We start from the raw sequence: 22,262 nt of genomic DNA, 5'->3' as shown, positions 1-22,262 counted from the left end.
CGAGTAAACAGTAGCCGAGTAATTAGACACTGCGCGCTCTTGAACGCTTTTTGAGCTAATTTAGTTGTGAATTTAAACTAACAAGCGTACAAAAAATGGCCGAAGCCGAGACTTCCGGTTGTAAAGCGGGTGAGATAAGCACTATATTGGAGATACATCCATATTCGACCATAGATCGTTTGACTAAGTCTTATTTGGAAACGATACAGGGTTCGTACAACTTTAGAAAACCTATTTCGCCCGAGTTTTCCAGGGTTTTTTTTCTTCACGTACAACGTCAGTGATTTTCTATAGTTGAAGCAACCCCTTCAGAGCAAACTTACTCAGCCCTGTCAACACATTTCACCACTGATTTCTCTTCATTTTATTACAAATTCGAAATTTACAGAGTTTTTCCAGGCTCGTAAGAACCCTGCATATTCTGCCGTCTTCAAATATTCGTTGCTACAAAAGTTGTAAAACCCTACGTCATAAGAAGCGTGGAGGCTGTGCACTTTAACAAGCAACGGGAGTAGAAAGATACGAAAGACACGATTCAAAAAGACCAAGACCAAGAACAATTTTAGATACAACGCAAATAAATTGAAACGAGACGTTTAGGACTTAAATAAGAGTTGAGTACTAGAATTAAGGGTCAAAATTGGTTCGTTCAATGGTTAGGAGGAATTGGCCACCGTACCAACGAAATTAAATATATCAATATAAGATATATTTGTGTTGTGTTTCTATACTAGTTCTAATATCTACACCTAGATAGCCATAGTGCTACTTCTTAGAGAGGTTAGTTATTCCCTCGTTACACTATCATTATAGAGAATCAGTCGCGCCCGGGAAGCGCTCAGAGTCGGAATAAGGAAATACCACGCTCGATCTCAAATAAGAATATAAATTGTATTAGCCTTATTAACTAAAGAATAACTTCAATAAATGAGAATACATTTACGTAAGTTTGTTTAATAGGCTCACTTATGATAAGTAGATTTACAAGCCTACAACAATCATAATAACTGGCGACGGAGATTACTGATCTTCCCGACGGTCCACACCCTATTCCGGCGTCTCAAAATGGCGGCTTCTTCCCTCTCGGTTGTAGAACCTTTCGACTCATCTTCAAGTGATTGGCCCACGTACGTCGAGCGCGTCGATTTTTTTTTCATCGCCCACGATATCGCCGACGCCAAAAAGGTGGCCACGTTTTTAAATTTGTTAGGCCCTAAAACCTTTTCGTTAGTACGCAGTCTCACGGCTTCGGTAGCTCCTTCTACGAAGACTTTTGCTGAGCTCAGGACGATTTTAGGCGACCACTTGTGCCCTAAGCCTTTGTTAGTGGCTGAAAGATTTCGGTTTCACCACTGTCGGCAGTCCTCGTCGCAACCAATTTCGGCTTTCGTCGCGGAACTAAAACACTTATCGGTTCGTTGTGACTTTGGTGAAAATTTAGGTAATGTTTTACGCGATCAGTTTATCTCGGGTCTCGCTAACGATAGCATCTTGAAGAGACTTTTGTCAGAACGAACTCTTACTTTTCAACAAGCGGTAGATATTGCAGTCTCAGTGGACACGGCGGCTAAAGATGCCATTGAACTGCACGGTTCGGTTTCCACTCCTACAGTCCATGCCATAAGCACCGGTACGTCTTCGCGACCAGCTTTTCGTCAGTCAACACCTTCGAGGTTTATGACTATAACACTCCCCATTCTTCTGGATCTCGTCACGGGAGAGGAAAAGCTCTAACAACCGAAGACCTGCGCGTCATAGATGTGGAGATACTAAACACACTGAGATAGCGTGCCGTTTCAAACGCCCTAAATGCAATCGCTGTCACAGACACGGCCATATAGCTAGAATCTGTACAAAAGGGTCACAGAGTTCTAAGCACCATAAGGTTCACTCACTTGATTCCGCACCAAAGGAGACAAACTCTGAGTCGGACGACGAAGAATCTTTCCAGAATAACATTTATTCGTTAAATTCAATCTTCATGGGTGAAGATTCGCCGCTAATGTTGGAGGTATTGGTCAACCAACAACCCTCGTCCATGGAACTAGATACTGGTGCAGCCGTATCGGTTATCTCAAAGACACTCTATGACGAAAAATTTAAACACATTGCTATTCAAGCTACTCGGAAGAAACTTTCGACATATACAAAGGAACCGGTACTGCCAATAGGGTTTATACAAGTTACCGTTAGTTATGAATCACAGGAGATTCAGGACATGCTGTACATTATAGAGGGAAATAACACACCTCTGTTTGGACGTAGTTGGCTCAACAAACTCAAATTAAACTGGAAGAAATTGCTCTCTTCCCAGGGAATGATTTCCAAATTATCCTCTGGAGACTACGAGAAGGAATTAGACGACATTCTCGAAAAGCACAAAGGTTTTGGCCCTACGATTGGTAAACTAACGTCATTTAAAGCACACCTGCACCTACGGGAGGGTGTTACTCCGAAGTTTTGTAAAGCACGCGCCGTAGCATACGCTCTACGCCCACAAGCAGATCTCGAATTGGAAAGACTGGAACGCGAAAGTATAATTACTCCAGTTGAATTCAGTGATTAGGCTACTCCGGTGGTTCCAATAGTTAAACCAAATGGCTCAATTCGCCTATGCGGCGATTATAAAGTAACGGTAAATCCCTCGATACAAGTAGAACACCATCCGATGCCACGGATAGAAGAATTGTTTGACCAGTTGTCACATGGAAAAAGGTACACAAAAATAGACCTCAGCGAAGCTTTCATGCAGATTCAAGTTGACGAAGCTACTAGTAAACTCCTTACGATTACCACCTCTAAAGGACTTTATAAAGTAAATAGACTAGTATACGGTATCGCTTCATCACCGACCATTTTCCAAAAAGAATTGGAACAGGTCCTTTCTGGTCTTGACTCTACCAGTAACTTTCAAGACAATATCTTAGTTACAGGCAAAACGGACGAAGAGCATCTCTTGAATTTAGACAAAGCTCTTACTCGTCTGGCGGATCGCGGTTTAAAAGTGAGAAAGGATAAGTGTAATTTCTTTAAAGACTCATTAGAGTGTCTCGGACATATCATTGATATTTCGGGTCTACACCCTACGCCCAAGAAGCTTTCTGTGATTTTAAACGCACCCCCTCCGATAAACGTTTCGCAGCTACGTTCCTTCATTGGACTAGTCAACTACCTCGGAAAATTTATCCACAACATTAGTCTAAAGCTGTATCCGTTACATCAACTACTTCACACAGATACCCCTTGGGAATGGTCTCTAGAATGCCACAAAGCTTTTGAAGAAATCAAGAACGACCTATCTTCGGACCGCGTATTAGTAAATTATCACCCGCTCTGGCCATTAATCTTATCCTGCGACGCGTCACCCTACGGAGTAGGGGCGGTTTTAGCTCACGTCATGCCGAATGGCGATGAACGCCCAATTGCATATGCTTCACGAACAGTGACTAAAACTGAACAGAATTACGCGCACGTTGAAAAGGAAGCGCTATCTATAATTTTCGGCATAAAAAATTTCATTCGTACCTCTACGGACGCCATTTCACCCTTTTTACCGACCAACGTCCTTTGACGCGAATCTTCGGTCACAATACGGGTCTTCCGGTTTTGGCGACTTCTCGCATCCAGCGCTGGGCGGTCATGCTCGCCGCTCACGACTATACTATCAAGTATAAACCGGGTAATTGATACGGAAACGCGGACGCGCTCTCACGACTACCGCTCGCTATCACCGTACCAAACAAAGAAGATGGCGCCGAAGTGGTCCAATTGAACCACTTAAATTGTTTACCTATCACGAGCTCCGTCATAGCCTCTGCTACTCGCCATGATCCTCTGCTGTCAAAAGTGCTGGAATTTACCCTCCAGGGTTGGCCAAATTCCGTTGCAAAGAATTGGAATGACGATCTCAAGTTTTATTACGCTCGAAAGGAGGATCTGACAGCCACTCAAGGTTGTTTGATGAGGGGAATGAGGGTAGTCATACCGACCAAATGTCGTACTAAGGTATTGGACGAGTTACATCAAAATCATCCCGGTATAGTAAACATGAAGGCTATCGCTCGCAGTTTTGTTTACTAGAAGGGGATAGACAAGGACTTGGAATCAAAGGTCAAGTCTTGTTCAGTATATCAGACACTTAGTAAAAACCTGATAAAAGGAACCTTACACCCCTGGATTCATGCGGACAGACCGCTACAGAGGGTACATATGGATTATGCAGGTCCATTCAAAAATCACATGTTCTTCGTTGCAGTGGATGCATACTCTAAATGGCCCGAAGTATACATCTCAAAAACATCAACAACAGAAAAAAATATAGAATCTCTTACTAACTTTTTATCACGTTTTGGACTGGCAGAATGTTTAGTAAGTTACAATGGAACGTGTTTCAACAGTTCTGAATTCGCAAACTTCACCGCTAATAACGGAATTCGACACGTTTATTCGGCTCCATTTCATCCCGCAACAAACGGACAAGCGGAAAGATTTGTACAAACCCTGAAACGTAATCTGAAACACTTGTCTACAGCTACCTCCATCCAACAACAACTAGATGAATTCCTTTTGACTTATCGTAGCACTCCACATGCTTCAACGGGAGAAACCCCTTCGAATATGTTCTTTAAACGCACTCCTAGAACTAGACTAACTCTAATCAAACTAGACATTAACGCTACGGTCAGGAAAAATTAAACTTCTCAAGTCTTAAGAAGAAGTACCGTAAACAACAAAACTCTCGACATAGGGGACAGAGTCTACGCACAGCTAAGCCTAGTTGGATACCCGCAACAGTAATAAAGAGAACAGGACCAACTTCTTACCATATCGAAACTCCAAATAAGGTAATTTGGAAACGTCACCAAGATCAACTCTTCACAAGATCCCAGTCAAGATGCCAATCGAGAAACATTACCTCACACCGGTGAAAATCCCACCAAAGAGGCTAGTCCAGTGTAGCATGGCTGCCAGATCCTTGAAGCTTCCGCTCCTTGGATCTGGCAGGGCTCTTGCCTCCATGCTACATGCTCCTCCTCCCTTTTCTTACTGCGATATTTTGCAACTAGAGTTTAGTTACGGTTGGCTTCGGTCGAGAGTAGTTCTCTCTTTTTTTTTGATTAAAGTTCTCCTAAGACGGAGCTTTGTATTAACGAAGTTAAGTTGCGGGATCGTTATCCCTTAGTTATTTTTACATCAGTAAAGTCACGAAGAACTGTCTTCAGTTTTTTGGATATTACATTGTAAGTTGTCTTTGATTCATTTTTATGGCCCTCGGGTGAATCTCCCTATTTAGTTAATTTCTATTGAGGGTTACATAAATGGCGCTCGAACACGGACTCGACTCGATATGACTAGGCCTTAAGCCTTTGTCAGTTCCGTTGAAAAACTGTTTATCATTGTCGGTAATAATTAAAGATATTTAAATTCAATCTTAATTAATCATAACAAATTTAAATAATAAATTAAAAATAAAATTATCTTTATATTTCTGTATTGAATTGAGATAACTTACTTGTTTATTTTGTATAAACTTAACTATTTTGATTATGTATAAACTTAACTGGTTTAACTATTTTGATTATGTATAAACTTAACTGGTTTAACTATTTTGATTATGTATAAACTTAACTGGTTTAACTATTTTGATAATTGTAAAACTTAACTTAAGTAAATAATGGCCTATTCGGACAACAAACAACAATGGAGGTCGCCTCGAACATCTGAGGATGAGGAAGATGATTCTACGTTGCATAAAGGGGAAGATCATACAAAGGAAGATCTGTTTGCCTCTGCGGGGGATGATGGCGACACGCTAGCACCGCCAGAAACAGATGATCCTTTGGAGAATTTTAACCGGATTCTTCGTTTTGAAGAAGAGAAGGATGAAGAAGATACTGATACGAGAAAGGGGACTGCAGCCTCTTCAGTATTGGGATTTTCTCCCTATCAACTATTCCCTCATATGAGCATTCCCGCTCCCAAGGGAAGTTCAACTCCCTCAAATTTACCTCCTCAAACTGGGATTGATTCCCTGGTTCCGCCTAAATCTGCGTCAAAAAACGTTAGGCCTAAAGTTAGTTTTGCTAAAACTTTACCTACTCCTAGAGTTAAAACAACCGGAACTCAAATGTCCCCGTCTCGACAAGTCCCTCAATTTGGACCAGACACTACTGACGAGGAATTAAGATCCTTTATATTACCTTTACTCCAAACTTTGGCAGATAATTCTACCACACAGGCTAAAGCCGTAGCTTAGAATGTAGCAATAAATAAAGCTATAGCTACTAGTTTGGATAAATTAGTTAGGGATCTACCGACAATAAATAGAAGTACAATTCCTCAGACGGGAAAAGTCCCTATTGAACCTCCGGAAAGGTTAGCGTTTTTGGGATCATCTAGCGATAATGCCCCCGAGTTTTTAGCTGTTTTTGAGGAATACGCTAAATTTCATAAGCTATCGAATGAAGATAGGTTAGCGGCATTGCCTCTCCTTTTACGAGGGCATGCTTTGTATTGGTACCGGGATTTAATCCGTCAGTATGACGATATTTGTAATTCAAACCCTGCTCATCCTCATTTAGCTTGGAAGACATTTAAAAAGCACTTTAAGGCTCAGTTTAGAAACTCTGAAGCTGACTCGAAACTTAAAATAGAGATTTCCCAAAGGAGTCAGAAAGATAAGGAATCTGTAGAGGATTTCTTCGGGGATGATATGAAGTTAAATTTAGGGATGACCCATCCTCTTTCCGAAAAGGATTTAGTTCCTATTATTAAGAGCAATTTAAAAGATGAACTAAGAACTCCTCTCCTTTTCTTGCAATTTAGTACAATGGAACAGTTAAGGAATTCCTGTAAAACAATTGAAAAGGATATCGAAGTTAGGAAAAAGAATGCTGAGAAAAGGGAAAAGAGGAGAACACCCCCTAAACCTAGGGTTACAACTGAGTCCTCTTGCCTAGCTAATAAGGGCTCCGCCCATAGTCAGTGTTCCCCCGGGCATTGTCAAAGCCCTTGTAATCCCCCTACTTCTCCTCAATGGGAATACCCCTTACAACCTTTAGACTCTAGAGCCAAAGCTAAGGCTAACAACTCCAATAGAGGTCAAAGATCCTGTACAAGATATAATAGTCAGAGATTAAAATCTCCTGGTCGTCAATTGGCCTTGACCTACCGCTCTGCACGTACTATCACATGTTATAATTGCCAAAAACCAGGTCATCTAGCACCCGACTGTCAAGAAAAAAAGATTTGCAAGTCGGGGGAAGCCCAGACGGGAGAGGTCCCACGTGGTCCTCCTCCCGGTGCCCAATAAATTCCCCTACGAAAAAGCGTTTCTCGTTCCCCCTGAGGATTGAATCCGTCAGGAAAGGTTCAGTTTATAAAAGGGTTACCATTCCCGTTACTTTTGAACACGTGACAGTTCACGCTAAGTAAGATAGTGGGGCCGATGCCTCTTTTGTCAGTTTAGATCAGTGGCAGAAAATTTGTAAATATAGAAACTCTTCAGAATTACCTGAAGATGAACAATTAGATTGTGTAGTTTGGAGCGATGGCCGATATACTTTAACAAAAGATTCTCAAGAACTAGAGTTAACTCTTAAGTCAAACGAAAGTGAGAAACAATTTAAATTTAAATTCTACATAGTTCCTTCCCTCAATAGTGACTTTATATTTTGACAAGACTTCCTTGAAGACCATAGGGTCAAGTTTGATTTCGAATAGTCACAATGTTTAGTGGGTAACCTAAAGATCCATTTTTCAATTCCATCTGAAAAGGATCCAATAGATAAGGAGATTGTAGATAACATTAGGGACGCAGTTTCCGCAGCCCCTATCTCTGATGAACAACGTCATCAATTAGAATCCCTTTTATTGCAATTTTCTGAGTTGTTTTCGGATAAAGTAGGAAGAACAGGACTAGTCTTCCATGAGACTCATACGGGAAATAATCCGCCCATGAAACCTCAGCCTCATCGTGTTAATGACCAGAAAAGGAAAATCATTGAACAACATGTCAGGGAAATGCTAGATGACGGGATAATCAGACCCTCTGTATCTCCTTGGGCTTCGCCCGTAGTTTTAGTTGATCAAACCAGGGATAGATAGACTTTTTTAAGACGGAATGGGTAACAGGGTTATTCGGGTGCGCGTCCTAGTCCACGACCCCCTTACCCGTGACGGAGGGGTATGAAAGAAGAGGCGGGTCTTATTTTCGTTATGACGTTGTATGTATATCCGGGTCAAGTAAACGTCGTCTGCCCGTCGTCTGCTCATTCGTCTGCCAAGTTGGAATGGGCTCGGATTGTAATTTTTGACATAACATTGTTTAAAAATGGAAGTTACACAAGACATAGGGCTTGCAACTGAAAAAAAACGGGGAAGACCCAAGAAAATTAAAAGTGAGTTAGAATTGAGTAAAAGTCTTCATAGATATTACAGCACGAACAGGTTTTAACCAAACACTAAGCTCACAAATCTCCTGACCATTCACTAAGCCTTGGTTAACTTCATCAAATTCGTTTACAAAATCATGAGGATAGTAGAAATTATTGGCTTAAGAAAGAATTAGCGAACACTTTTCACCTTTACAGATGTACTCCAAATCCAAAACACCGGCACCAAATTCACTAACAACCTTCTTAATTGCTATTAAAAACAATTCCCGAATAATTACCTGGACCCTCGCATTTAGACGGCTCCATTTTGAACCCCGGTGAAGACGCTTATCTGTACAACCATAGCCCACTCGATCCGCGCTCTATAGCTATAGCGCGAGCAGCTTGCGTCGTGACGCGCGTGATCGAGTGGGCTATGGTACAACGCAAGAGGGGTCGTAGTCATGGCGACCGAGGTAAACAGGAATTACGTATTTTTGGCCCTCCCCGTCAGCAACGTCACCAATACGTAGTTTTTGTGAGCCAATAAGATAATTTAATTTTTTGGTTACGTGTTGAAGGAAGGGACTATATACTCGTCTATGAGTCGGACTGAAGTAAAGGCCAAACATTGTTTATTCCGTCTTAAAAAAGTCTATCTATGCCTGATCAAACAAAACGGGGTAAACCCTATAGGTTTTCTATTGATTACAGAAAGCTAAATCAGGTTACCATAAAGGACCCTTATCCTTTGCCTAATATAGAGGACATGTTAGCTAGGGTGGGAAGACCTAAATTTATAACAACCCTTGACCTTAAATGAGGGTATTGGCAAATGGAAAGGCACCCTAAAAGCAGACCTAAAACTGCTTTTGTGACTCATATGGGAAAGTACGAGTTCAATGTACTCCTTTTGGGCTCTGTAACGCCCCTAACTCTTTCCAGCGTTTAATTGACGAGATTTTTAGAGACGATGATTACTTCCAATTAATTGACTATTTAGATGATTTAATCTCGCTTAGCGAAGATTGGGATCAGCATTTGACGTGTTTAGAATATGTCTTAAATAGATTAAAGGAAGCGGGTCTCACCCTTCAGTTGAAGAAGTGTCGCTTCGCTTAAAAAGAAGCTACTATTTTTGGTCACACAGTTAACGAAAAAGGAGTGCATAATGACCCTTCAAAAATAAAAGCCATTGAGAAATTCCCTCCTCCTAAAAATGTTAAGGAAGTCCAGAGATTTTTAGGGATGGCAGGTTGGCATAATAGGTTTATTAATCATTACTCTCAAATAGTAGCCCCTATTAACAAGCTTAAAAGGAAGGATCAAAAATTTATTTGGGGTACTCCACTAGCGAGAAAGAGTGTTTAGCCATTTGTTGGGAAGTTAAAAAGTTTAGGCCCTTTCTAGAAGGTCGTAAATTCACTGTCCTTACTGAGCATCAGGCTCTGCAATGGTTATTTAATATCAGGGAACCAAATTCTCGACTAGTTAAATGGGCTATGTACCTTTAAACATTTGACTTTACCATTAAACATAAGAAGGGTGTAGAAAATGTAGTAGCTGACGCTTTATCGAGAGCTCCGATAAACGTCCTAAGCATAAACTTTAGCTCCTCCACTTCAAATTCTACTAGTAACCAGGATCCAACTAGTAGCAGTACCAGTCAAAATTCTACCAGTAGTAGTTGTGAGTCTGTTGAAGGTCGTATACGTCCTCCAGGTCCTAGAGCCCTATATTCAGTATTTACATTAGAAGATGTAAGAACATCTCAAAGGGAAGACCAATTCGCTTCCCCTATTATAAATTCCTTGCAAGGACCTAACCCAGTTAGGAATAAAATGTTCGAACTATAGAATGATTTTCTCTATGGTAGACCTTACAGGAACTATCCTGAGAAAATTTATTTACCTCCTCGGTTAGGGCTAGAAGCCATGAGGTTATTACATGACCACCCACTATCAGCTCACAGGGCAAAGATAAGACCCTAAGTAAAGTGACATATAGATATTGGTGGCCTACTATAGTTAGTGATGTCCAGGATTATGTTAGAGGATACACGTTATGCCAACAATTTAAGGCTAGGACTAGAAAAAAGCCAGGGCTAATGCAACCCTCTGAGATAACAAGTCCTTGGGACCAGATTAGTGTCGACATAATGGGACCCTTCCCTTCAAGTAGACACCACTATAAATTTTTAATAGTCTTTGTTGATTATATGACTAAATTCGTGGAAATGATACCACTTAAAACTATTACAGCAAAGACTTGTGTCCAAGCGTTCAAGTCTATGAGTTAGAAGACGCTAACTCGGGACAGAATGTAGGGAAAGTTAACTTAGAGCATTTAAAACAAAACTGGACAAACGTAGCTGTCTTCGACAATGCCGAAAATGCCCCCACTTCACAATCGAACGTTGCAGATGATCCCGAGCCATACCATAGACCACCCTCCTACGGCGACTTCCTCAACTACTTCATCTGAATCATCATCATCTTCTACGTCACCGTCACCTGAGGACGGTCAGGAAGTGGATCAACAGATCATTCCTGCTATTCCGGATGTTGCTTATATGTCGACATCAAGTACTCTAGAAGATCAAGCAGCGGATCAGCAGATCCCTCCTGCAGTTCGAGATGATTCACATCAACCAACGGACTCTGATAGTAAACCGGGCATGGCCCTTTTTGAAGACCCTCCTCTCCTACTCCATACTAACCACGATATGAGGGCTTTTCAGCTCTATCATCCCACTAATGATAGTCCGCCTTCTGCGGCAGGGGAGGCTTCCCCGTCTGATCATGAATCAGTCGCGGGAACTAAGCTACATACACACACTTCGAGTTTTACGGAAGAAATCCTCACGCCTGAGCACAATTCTGACAAATCAGTCGAGGAACCAGAACTACATAAGTCAACTTCCAGTTTTACAGAAGAAATTCTAACGCCGGAACACAAATCAACGTCTTCTGAACAATCAGTATCGGAACCGGCGTTGCACCATTCACCTTCTTCTGGCTTTTCGGAACAAATAGTGGCTCCTGAACCGATTCCTCAATCGCAATCCCAATCGCTGCATGCGTCTGACAGTTCATCGACCACGTTATCGGAGTCTATGAGAACTCCTAGTTTAAAAGGGCTACCTTACCCGATATTTATGTAGAACCTTTTCGATTGGGATGGCGATGGGAGGTGTGTAAACGGGCGACGGTTCAGCTAGGAGGTAATGAGGTCGATATCTATTACTGACCTCCTGACAATAAACGATTACGGTCGAAATATGAGATCCAAGTTTACCTCCAAAATAATAAGGTCCCGAACCTAACAAGGGAACATTTCTGTTTTACCCGAGAGCCAATCTCTATCTTCCCATGGGAGTTTATCTCTAAGCAAATAAGAGGAATTACTAAAAACCTTTTCTTTTTAGATGGCGGAAGGAGGATACAACTGTCCTATTTATTTTGAACCCCCTCAGGGCATGTCAAATAAGCCAACCCCCTACTCGCGAAACATGACCACGAAAACCGACCTGTCCTTAGAAGTACTCAAAAATCTCCAAGGCCCTTTGAGCCTACAAAAATGCAGCTTATGCGGACAGGGAGGTCACGATAGTATCGATTGCTATATTCCACCTGAGCACCTGAAGTTTCAAAAGAGCTCAACAGAGCCGCAAGAAGTAATCAACGAAGTCGTTGTACACTGCGCTTCGTGCGGGAAAGAGGGGCATGTTGCCCGAGAATGATATGAAGTGGAGTTAGAGATAACAGGCCCCATTACGGCACACGCCATATTTAAGAAACAAATACTGGAAGAGGAAGAACAAGAAACAATTTCGGGACCAGTCCCATCATTCAGAAGCCAAAGAAACCAAAGTTTGGCTCACCCTCCGATTCCTTGGCCTCAGCCTCCAGCCCGGTTCCCGGTCAATCCTGCTCCTCGTCAAAACCTCGCCTCTCACCAAAACCTTCCTCCTCCCGATGCCTCTCCCCCATCAATGGTGCCCAGTATTGGAGCCGGAAGACGAGGAAGAGCTCCATTGGGAACGTTTTGGAAGCTTAGGCTTGATTCCAATGGGACGTTCTAAAGCTCTAAAAGAAATGATTCCGGTCCCTGCCAATAACGTTTCACCGAAGAAGAGATTGATCCGAGCCAAAGTTCCGGGAGCCAAGAAAGCTCTCATTTGGTCAAATTGCAAGTGCCCTCGATGCCATATGGTTGGCCACCATATGGTATCGGATTGCCCACATCCTCGAAGCGCCGAAGCCCTTGAACGTAGGGATAAGAAGCAGAAATTTGCCTTATTGGCCAAACTATCTGAACTATAAACAAGTGGTATATCCTATAGTATTATAAAATGCTAACTTTCACATGTCCATAGATATGTCCAGAAAAACCGGCCTCTGATATTCTTCGAACTCAAGTGGAAGACTTATTTGGTTCAGAGGCCGGTTATAGCTTTATGGAAGAACAGAACAGTTCTGGCCACAAGCAATCAAACCGTTCTGATTCATGCTAAGCAATCAAACAGTTCTGATTCATGCTGTGATAATTTAGCAGACTTGGTTGAATTCCTTGGACTTGCAGGCTTGGCACAAAAAGAACTGAAAATTACTAAAGTGGAAAGCATAGACACAAGGAAAAGGCAAAAGAGGTGACAATTTACTATATAGCAGGATATATTTGTTTAAACTCCACAAAAAATTTGCGAATCCTGTTATAAAGTAATTTCACATGAAAATGAAACGTACGAATTGCCTTCATCATCAGTTCTTAAGCAGCAAAGACTTTTGGTGACCTCAAACATCCTTCATGGAGACTATTAGACTTCGTTAGCCTGTCTGAACAATTCCTGGACACAGTTCTACAAAAAATTACAAGCAAGAAATCTCCACTTGAAGAATTAGGTTCTTTTATAACTAGAATGCCCCACAATCAATTGGAGGTTGAGTTAAGTTGTTATTATGTGGAGCTAAAATTTCATAACTTCTTTGTAAGGCTGAAAATGCACATTCGAAACAAATTTCTTACCTTTAAAATGAAAAAAGATTTTCTACATTACAACCGATTATTAGCTCTGTAATGAGCACAAATAAACGTAATGTAATGCGCTTGGTGTGTGACATATGCCGCCGCTGTTAGCAAGTTTTTTCCAGGGGTTGAAAAAACCGGCGTTTTAACCTGGTTAAAACCAGGTGGCAAACACTATTTTTTCGTGGTTTTTTCACTTCTTAAGGTTCTTTACCGGTTTCTATGCAAAGTTTTTGACTTATTATTTGTTAAATATTCGCGAAAATCTTTGCAAACTTGAAGCTAAGTTAATATAAATAAATTCATGTCAGTTACCATTATGGCGTCAATTTACAAGCATTGGGGTTACGTGAGAAAATTCAACTCTTTTTCCGCACGCTTCTTATTGGCCATATATATTGACATGCCCAGATAGCTCAGCCTCGATGGAATGAATGTTTTCTAATCAGTCTTTCATTAATGGGAAACTTTGCTGTTGGAAGTAAAACATTCAGTGGTTACCGCGCATGTCAATGGACCGGGCTCCACATTTCCCCCTCTCGATCTATAACACACTCTAGCCCCGACAAGTGGCGTAAACGTTTTAGACTCTATAGATAACTATTGTAGGATAAAAAATAAAAACACTGACGCCCTTAGGGCAAAGCACGCTAGAATAACTTGTACTAAAGCTTGAAAGGGAATAGATGGCGGAAGGCTTTTTAAAATCGATAAGTCAGCTTAATAGTTAACAAGAAATGCAACCTTTCTCTTGAAAATACGGCGCTCTATATTCTATTTATGTTTTGCGCGCATTTTGCCCTGTGACAGTGTGACCACATGATTGAATCTCATACATATGTAAGTTAGGTTACGCATTCACGAATTGGGGCAATTATGCATAACGGACTTGCAATTGTCTCCAAATGGGCCCCATGCAATGCGCCTCCCAATGAGGGGTTCTTTTATACAGTCCGTCGTGAAATTATTCAGATGAACACTGTCTATACTGATGTCAACCAAGAATGTATTTCCATTTGGAGCAAGCAGAATGAACCCTTTCCACTAATCTCTGGGTAGCTACTGCAGGGTTGGGCAATGTTGAACGTCCCAATACAGTTAATAATCCAGCATCATACTCGTATGAACGCTTAATTTGGATTTCGTCAACCAAGAGTGTAACATTTTCTTCGATTTTTGTCATTTTGGGTGATTGTTTTTGCAGCAGGCGCCATTTCCGATTTAACACACTCAGGGGCCCCTAGGCAATAGGCGCCTGGGGTCCCCTCCTTTCCCTAGCCAAGAGCAGTTAGACTGTAATGAAGTATGAAATGACTCAAATTAACTAAAGTTATTCTCAGAATTTTAAATATTTACCTTAAAGGGATGTGACTGTAGTGATGTCTTGATTTATAATCGAGTTTGCGCAATGAGAAACTTGCTTGCTAGGTATTTGGAGAAAACTTTTTGCCTCTCCGAGTGACGTATATCATGGAGAGGTACTATTTCCGAGGTGTCTGCCCGTCTGCTTTTAAAACGCTAGATAGTAGTGTTAGCAGATGCAAATCGAACCAAACGTTTTCCCAATTTCCAAAGCGCATTCACATTTCATCGTTTTCACGGAAATTTGGAAAATTGCCTTTTGCTACGTTAAATATTTCCCTCATCCGCCGGTAAAGTAGCTTGCTACATAATAAATTGTTTTTCCGTACTTTCCTCGTGTAGACCAATCTGTCATATTAGCTTTTACCACCGACATCTGCTGGTCTTAGGCCATTCCACATAGACACCCTTTCTGGCTTAGCACAACCTACTGGTTCGCCGTCTATTTTACATAGACACTAATCTATCGCATTGGCTTCTACCTGAGTGATGGAGTTTCCACCAAAGGTTCAGACAAGTGCCTTGTTCTTACTCTTACCATGTAACATTTGAAAATTTCTCGTTTTAAGTATGTAATGGAGTTTGATTCATTGGAATTTCTCACGACATTTTCCAACATTTTCTTTTCCAGGATCTCCAGGTCCATTTCAAAATTGTTTTGGCAACTACCTTCTTTTCCCGGCAAATTACACTTAAGTTGCGTAAAGTATTTTAACTAATATTTTCATGGCTTTCGTCGCCCATATCGGCAGAGTTTATCGGAAGGATTTCCTTCGTTGGTGTTAAGCGGATTATACAGTTCCCCGGCCAATTTTAAAAAAGTTCTGGTTGGGTCTTATGATTTGGTCCTACACATCTTCGTGAAAATATTTCGCCAAATGTGATGGCAAATAATTTTTATTTCTAATGGACAAACAACAAAATTAGTAAACATTATTATATAAGGTCGTGAGCGATATCTATCAACTGTAAAGTTTTAAAATAACCTTGTTCCTGGATCCATTGAAGCCTTTGTTGCTCTCTACGAGGACTCAATGCTATTAGTATGAATTTTTGTTCCATCGAAAATATCAAAAATCGCACCGAATGGTTAACCTTCATGTGTTTATAACCTACAGTTTCGAGGCAATCATGCGCTTTCCAAAAATCAGAAACAATAGTGGTTCCGAGTAAAATCCAATCCGTTATAATATCCAAAAGAGTTTTAGCATCCCTTTTCTCTACAGAGACCGTAAAAACCTGACCAGGTCCTTCTTCGTATCCACCAAATACCTTAAAATTTCTAAAATATGTAACCTAACAAAACCTAATCTAACCTAAAGGGAATGACATACCCACTGGCCGTTGACTTCATGTCTGCGATGGTACGTTCGTATGCCAAACTCACCAATTTACACTAAAATGCCTTCTCCTATTTTCTCTTTCTTAAGAAAAATAAAATCGTAAACAACTTCTCTACATAGTTATGACAAATCAATCATATTTCTAGACGATCTAATGCCAACTTGTTTCTCTGAAAATGTAACCCTTAAAATACGACCAAACCTATTATAACCTAAACTAACGTAAACCAAACCTTACCGAACCTAACGTCAACCAAAGTAAACCTAGCCTAAAACAAACCTACCTATAATATGAATTGCCTCATTATAAGATTAGCGAAGCCTAAGAATTGATATAGTGTCAAATGAGAACCAGCCAAAAATGTGCCTTTTTCCTATATAAATTTCAGTGCGACATCTTGTCGCTGGTTTGTTTTTGGATACATTATTACCGCAAGTTTAAACATAGCCATCTGTAAAAGCACTGTTCGTATCGATAAATTAAATAAAGGCTAAAATGATGTTATCATGAATGGTGTATTAACCTTGTTGATCTTTGCTTTAACTTGTGGGCATTGCAACTTAAAATGTGGTTCCTCTAGAATATGCCCCATGATTAGAGTTTCAGTCAGGAAACTCACTTCGCGTTATCTCGTAGATTTAAATCAAATTTAATGGCTCAGTATTTTCTATCGCTATTTGGATAAGGCACGTATTAAGCGGGAAGACAACGCGGATTGACATTCCCAATACACTGATTACCCTACACGAACACACTTAATACTAATGAAAAAGTGCCTCTGCTGATAAGGGTAAAGTATAAAAATATGTATTTTAATTAGTTCCATAAAAAATCCCAATGAAGAATTGCCTCTGCTGATAAGGGAGAATAAATTATAAAAAACATAGAAAATATTGAGTAAAGTTAGTTTCCAAGACTTAAATCTAATTAATCATCATATAATTAACCTTCAAGAAATAATATTTATTGATAAAAACTGTATTTAAAATGCGCGAGCTAAAGTAAAGTTTAACCCTCTACGGACCAATGAGTGACGCTAATCCAAGAAGGCGCAGACAAGCCTGCAGCCGCCGTATTCTGCAGGCTTAAGGACCGTTCAGACGACACTATTTTTCTCGCTACGCTCGCTCATAAGATTTTCTGGCTTCACCAGCCTCTAGAAAATGCACTGTTCACACGGCCCAAATTTTCTCACTGTTGATCTTGGGAAAGCGAGAAAAAAGTTGAAAAATTTCAACTTTTTTTCTCTCTTTGCTCGGCACAGCCAATAGGGGCTTCCGAAAATGACGTCACTCTTTGTTGTGTAGTGTGCTTCTGTTAAAAGTTTTCAGATAGTTGGGATCGTGGGTTGTTAACTTGTTATAGGCTTTAAAATGAATGATTCTGAAAACAAACGTGAGATTTATGAGGAAAACCTGATAAATTTAGTACAAATTTATGAGGACATGGAAAGTGTATAAAAATCCAAAACGACGAGAACAAGCCTAGAAGGAAATTGGCAAATTGTTGAATGTATCAGGTAAACTACATGATTTTGATACATTTCTGCAATAAAACCTTTTTCCACTGTAAAATTGGTCGCCCTGTCTGCTCTATAGTTGATATTGTAAGAACAAAATAGAAGAGTCTGAAAGAGAAATATGTACGAGAAAAAAATACATGGTTAATCTAAATAGAAGTGGTGCGGGTGTTTCATCGAAAACTCTTTGGGAGTATATGGATGAAATGAAGTTTATAAATGATAATATAGACGATAGAATGTAAGCTCAAACATAAGTTAACCAATTCTATATTTTTAAAATATAAAATTTCTAAGGACGACGAGCAATATGCCTATGCATTTTTCAACGGATAAAAAAAAGCCCATGATTCAAAACCCACTTCAAACGTAGATGACAAAGATTTTGTCAAAGAAATCTATGAAGATGATTTATTGGAAGGGTTAAAAAGGAACAATGAAGAGCACAGTGGAAGAGTGGAGAAGCAATCAGTGTTATCTGAGCCTAAAACGAGCTCAATCTCCAATGTGCAAGCTGGACAATCTAAGGAACCTCATGTATTAATTAAAGCATCGCTTAAAAGAAAGAGAAACTCGGACTCTGAAACCAACAACTTATCGAGATACTGAAAGAAAATAACAAATTAACGCTTCAGAAGATGATTTACGAGATTCTTACAAGCTGTTTTTGTTGAGTCTGTATGAGGATTTAAAATTTCTACCCAGTGAATGTAAAAAAGATTAAAATCCAATTTTTTTCCATTTTGGTAGAATACCATGAGTTGGGAAATACCAGTGAAGACTTTTAAACGTAAAAAAATGTCCAAATTTATCCTAAGCTATATTTTAGTTATTTAAATAAATTTCACTTTACAGTACGTTAAATTATTTATTTATTTGAATTTTGAATATGTTTCAACTTTTTCTTAAGTTGAAAAATATTTTTAATTTTGAAGTATGTTCAATTTTGAAAATATTTTCAACAATATTTCAGGTATTTGTAAAAAAATAAAGTACTAAATCGCATTACTTTAAAAGAGTTACACATTACGTTTTCCATGTAATAACAGAATTTGAAGGGCGGATAATATAGCCAGAAAACCATATTAAGAAATATCAAAATGTTAAAATAAAAGTCTCCAAAAATTTTTGGAGCTTGATGTTAAGCTAGACTCCCACAAGACGGAAAAATCTGGCAGAAAGGGGCTCGACCGCAAAATCTTTAGGCCGAGCCCCACGGAATTACCGTTCGGCCGGGCGTAAGTTGCGTTCTATTTTTTCGGTCGTGTTCGGCGTTATGCCGGTGTTTCAGCCAATGAAATTATCATACTGACTACGTCATAAATTTCAAGAGCGCACCCATATGCGAGATAAATTGATATAGCCGCCATTTTTATGTGGTTGACCAAGGCTTATCGGAAACATGCCACCAAGAATAAAAAAATTAGACTAATGGAAATAAAAAGAGATTAGATGTTAATAGGAAAGAATTTAGTGAGGAGGCTAGAAAATATCCCTTCTTGTACGATCGAAGCGACAAGGGGACAAAGATATCAATTCAGAGTGCGAAAGAGATGTTGTGGAAACGACTCAAATCTGTCACGTGACCCAAAAATGTCTCCCGCAAAACTAAAAATTCAGTCGTAGTGTGAACGGTCTACCGCTGGACGCCGGCGTAAGTTAAAATTTCTACCGTCGGCTGCGTGATTTCCGCCGGGTTTTTTCGGTCGAGTGGGAATCTAGCTTAAGAGTAGATCGGGAACCAAGCGACGAGAAAAATAAGCCCGACTTTTTAGTCGAGAAAATTAGCGTCAGGTTCTTACTAATGACAATTTATACGTGAAACGAACGCAACTCCCCATAGTCTTGGCATACGCCATTACGATACACAAAAGGCAGGGAATGAGTTTAATAAGCGCGATTATGGATTTGGGATCAAATTTATTTGGAACCGGCATGGCAACGTTGCTTTATCGCGAGTGACTTCCTTTCCCGGTCTCCATCTCTTGCAATTAGACCCAAATAAAATTATGGCAGATGGACGAGCCAATGCGGAGTATAACAGGCTGCGTCAAAAACACAGACCTGATCTACCGCTTATAGAAATAGTGGGGTCGGAAGGAAAGAGAGGTACAAAAAGGCCAACGTCGAAGAGTATTTTAGAAGGTGAAGGAGAGCGATCTGATGAAACGGCAAAAGAAAGACCAAATAAAAAGATTAGACTAGGTCTTCAAAGTGTAGACATTTTTCCCTTGAAAGGATTTGAAAATGGAGATGGAGTAACGTGCTACGCAAATAGCGTTTTGCAATTGCTCTTACTGATTCCGGAATTAAGAAACATGGTTAAAGGGCATAAAAGATCATTGAGCGATAAGCCTATTTTGACTTGCCGTCGTAACACTATTGAGCATGTTGAAAATTCAAATTCGAGTTCTGGCGACGATGGTTTCAATTTGCGAACGGCTGTTGGTCTGCCTTTTACCCACAAACAACAACAAGATGCTAGTGAATTCTTATGGGTTCTTTTGCCAAAACTATGCGAAGAAATGGAAACTTGTGACTCTAACGCTCTTCAAGAACTATTATGGACAAAGTCGCAAAACGTTACCAAATGCTCGAGCTGTCACCTTGAAAAAAGTTCTGGAAACATTGTCCAAAGCTGCATCTTCACTCTTCCTTTGCCAAACCTCGCTAAAATTGATTGGAAATTATTAGTCGAAAGGATGAGACCAACAATGATGGCATGCGGAACTTGTAAACACAGAGAAATTAATGAACGTGATGTATTGATTTCTGCCAATAAGTACGTATTTCTGTGGTTTCCAAGAGATAATGTAGTAAATGGTCACCCTATTAAGATTTTAACCAAAATATCGGGATTCGAAAATCAGAAAGTGGTTTTAAACCAAAGCGTTTACAAAACTAGGGGCGTGATCATTCATAAAGGTTCGTCTTTAAACCAAGGTCACTATCTGAATTTTATTCGAAAAGATAACCGCTGGTACGAGGTTAATGATACAACAATCACCAAGCGTGACAGATTCGTCAGTAACTTGACTGATGTCTCAATCATCCTTCTGGAGAAAGTCTCTCCTTTTTAAAGAGAACCCAGCCAAACTAGCGTTGTTAAGGGTGATCACTAAAAAATGGTATATTAAGGAAACATAGGAAATTTTCCCTTGAAATAAACGGAGATATTGGTGTAAAACGTAACCGGCAAAAAAATTAAACAGCAGTGAAAAACACTAGGAAGAAATTGTCTGTAAAAAAATAGGAAGAAATTGTGGGTAAAAAATCAGGAAGAAATTGTAGGGGGAAAATATAGGAGGAAATTGTAGGGGAAAAAAACTAGGAAGAAATTGATGAAAAATAAGCGAAAAGTACAGAAATAAATTATCAATCAAAATCTCATTTCAAATGAAAAGTAGAAACTATATTATAATTTCATGGTTTGAGAGTTCTTCGAAACTAATAAAAATCAAATGACAGAACTTTACGATTAAGAGTTAAATTCCAGCGATTTTGAAATTCTTCCAATTTATAGGAAATAGTTATAGTTATTTAGAAATTATCCACAAACCCCCAAGAAAGTAATTCCCTGGCGTCTATTGCTATATATTCCCCGCAAACGAAGAACTCTCTCATTTTTAAATTTCGCAAAACCACCAGCGGCAATTAAATCTAACAACATTCCATTCTATAATGCTGCCAAACAAAGCAAGAGGATCTACCTCAAAATTAAGCCGCATCACTTGCGATCTCTCGTTATCCCTGATTCCATCAATTTTGTTCTACTGAAATATCCTCTAGTATTCCGGGGAAAAAAGGGTGGGGGCCGGTGTATTTTTCCTTTGCCTGTGATGCAACGTGGATCACACGTGTTCAGGGCCATACTTCCTCATATCCGTTAAAAAGAAAATCTTCGAAGCAAGCGCCTATACGACCCTCTTTCTCTTTAACCGCTTCTCCTTTTCCCCTCTCTTAAAGCTTTTTGGACGGTTTAAAATATATAGACATCCTCTAGCTCTTCTACTCATGACGCATTTCCTCAAAAATTCTCAATGATAAATGTATAGAGAGTATAAAACAAATAAACATTTATATCCAACGTTTCAAATACTGTCATTTTTTAACTTACTTCATAAATAAGTACAACATAATATGCACATCGGAATCAACATAATATGCTCATCTGAATCTATGTTTTTAGAAATAAATTAAATGTAATTAACGATACTCAAGTACTTCCTTAAAAATTCTCAATGATAAATGTAATGGGTTAAAGGAATAAAGTCAATGCTTCATAGAAACGTAAAATAATTAGTATTCAGGATTTTAGTTAACTTCGACAAGACTACCTTAAATTGAACCTTTTCCTGTAACACTCCTTCAACATATCGTATAATTGAATGCCGGAATCCATAACATCCGTGTCCTAGAACAGAATAATACTTCAGTCACTAATGGAAATGTGACTGTCGATAAAAAAACGTGTTAAGTAAAAATAATAATTTAGCAAATACCTCTATGAACCCAAACCTGTGTGAAGGCTGTTTGCAACTATCCAAAAAAATTATTTCATGAGAATGAGAAATTAATCAGCAAGTGGGGAATTTTTCGTTAATAGAGTTAGTGAACAATTATATTAAATGTTA

At 39.6% G+C, this 22,262-nt stretch overlaps 1 protein-coding gene across 1 annotated transcript; it reads left to right on the top strand.

Moving 5' to 3' along the window:
• Positions 1-95: 95 nt before the first annotated feature.
• On the top strand, positions 96-3,571 carry LOC149622100 (uncharacterized). The gene is made up of 4 exons (XM_089853671.1): positions 96-129; positions 980-1,630; positions 1,860-2,402; positions 2,589-3,571. The coding sequence occupies exons 1-4, from the start codon at positions 96-98 to the stop codon at positions 3,569-3,571; spliced, it is 2,211 nt and encodes a 736-aa protein (XP_089709797.1).
• Positions 3,572-22,262: the final 18,691 nt, after the last annotated feature.

Source organism: Phalangium opilio, unplaced genomic scaffold (genome assembly GCF_054372755.1).
Source record: "Phalangium opilio isolate 3A_F unplaced genomic scaffold, DU_Popi_V2 ptg000200l_1, whole genome shotgun sequence".
NCBI classification, from domain to species: Eukaryota; Metazoa; Arthropoda; class Arachnida; order Opiliones; family Phalangiidae; genus Phalangium; species Phalangium opilio.
This window is presented reverse-complemented; position numbering and strand designations above follow the sequence as displayed.

Excerpts from the sequence above, each read along its gene's own strand:
- LOC149622100 (XM_089853671.1), top strand. The coding sequence starts at position 96 with ATGGCCGAAGCCGAGACTTCCGGTTGTAAAGCGG. Across the intron at positions 1,631-1,859 it reads AGTCCATGCCATAAGCACCG|GGTCACAGAGTTCTAAGCAC; the intron begins GTACGTCTTCGC and ends TCTGTACAAAAG. Across the intron at positions 2,403-2,588 it reads AGGTTTTGGCCCTACGATTG|TTAAACCAAATGGCTCAATT; the intron begins GTAAACTAACGT and ends TGGTTCCAATAG.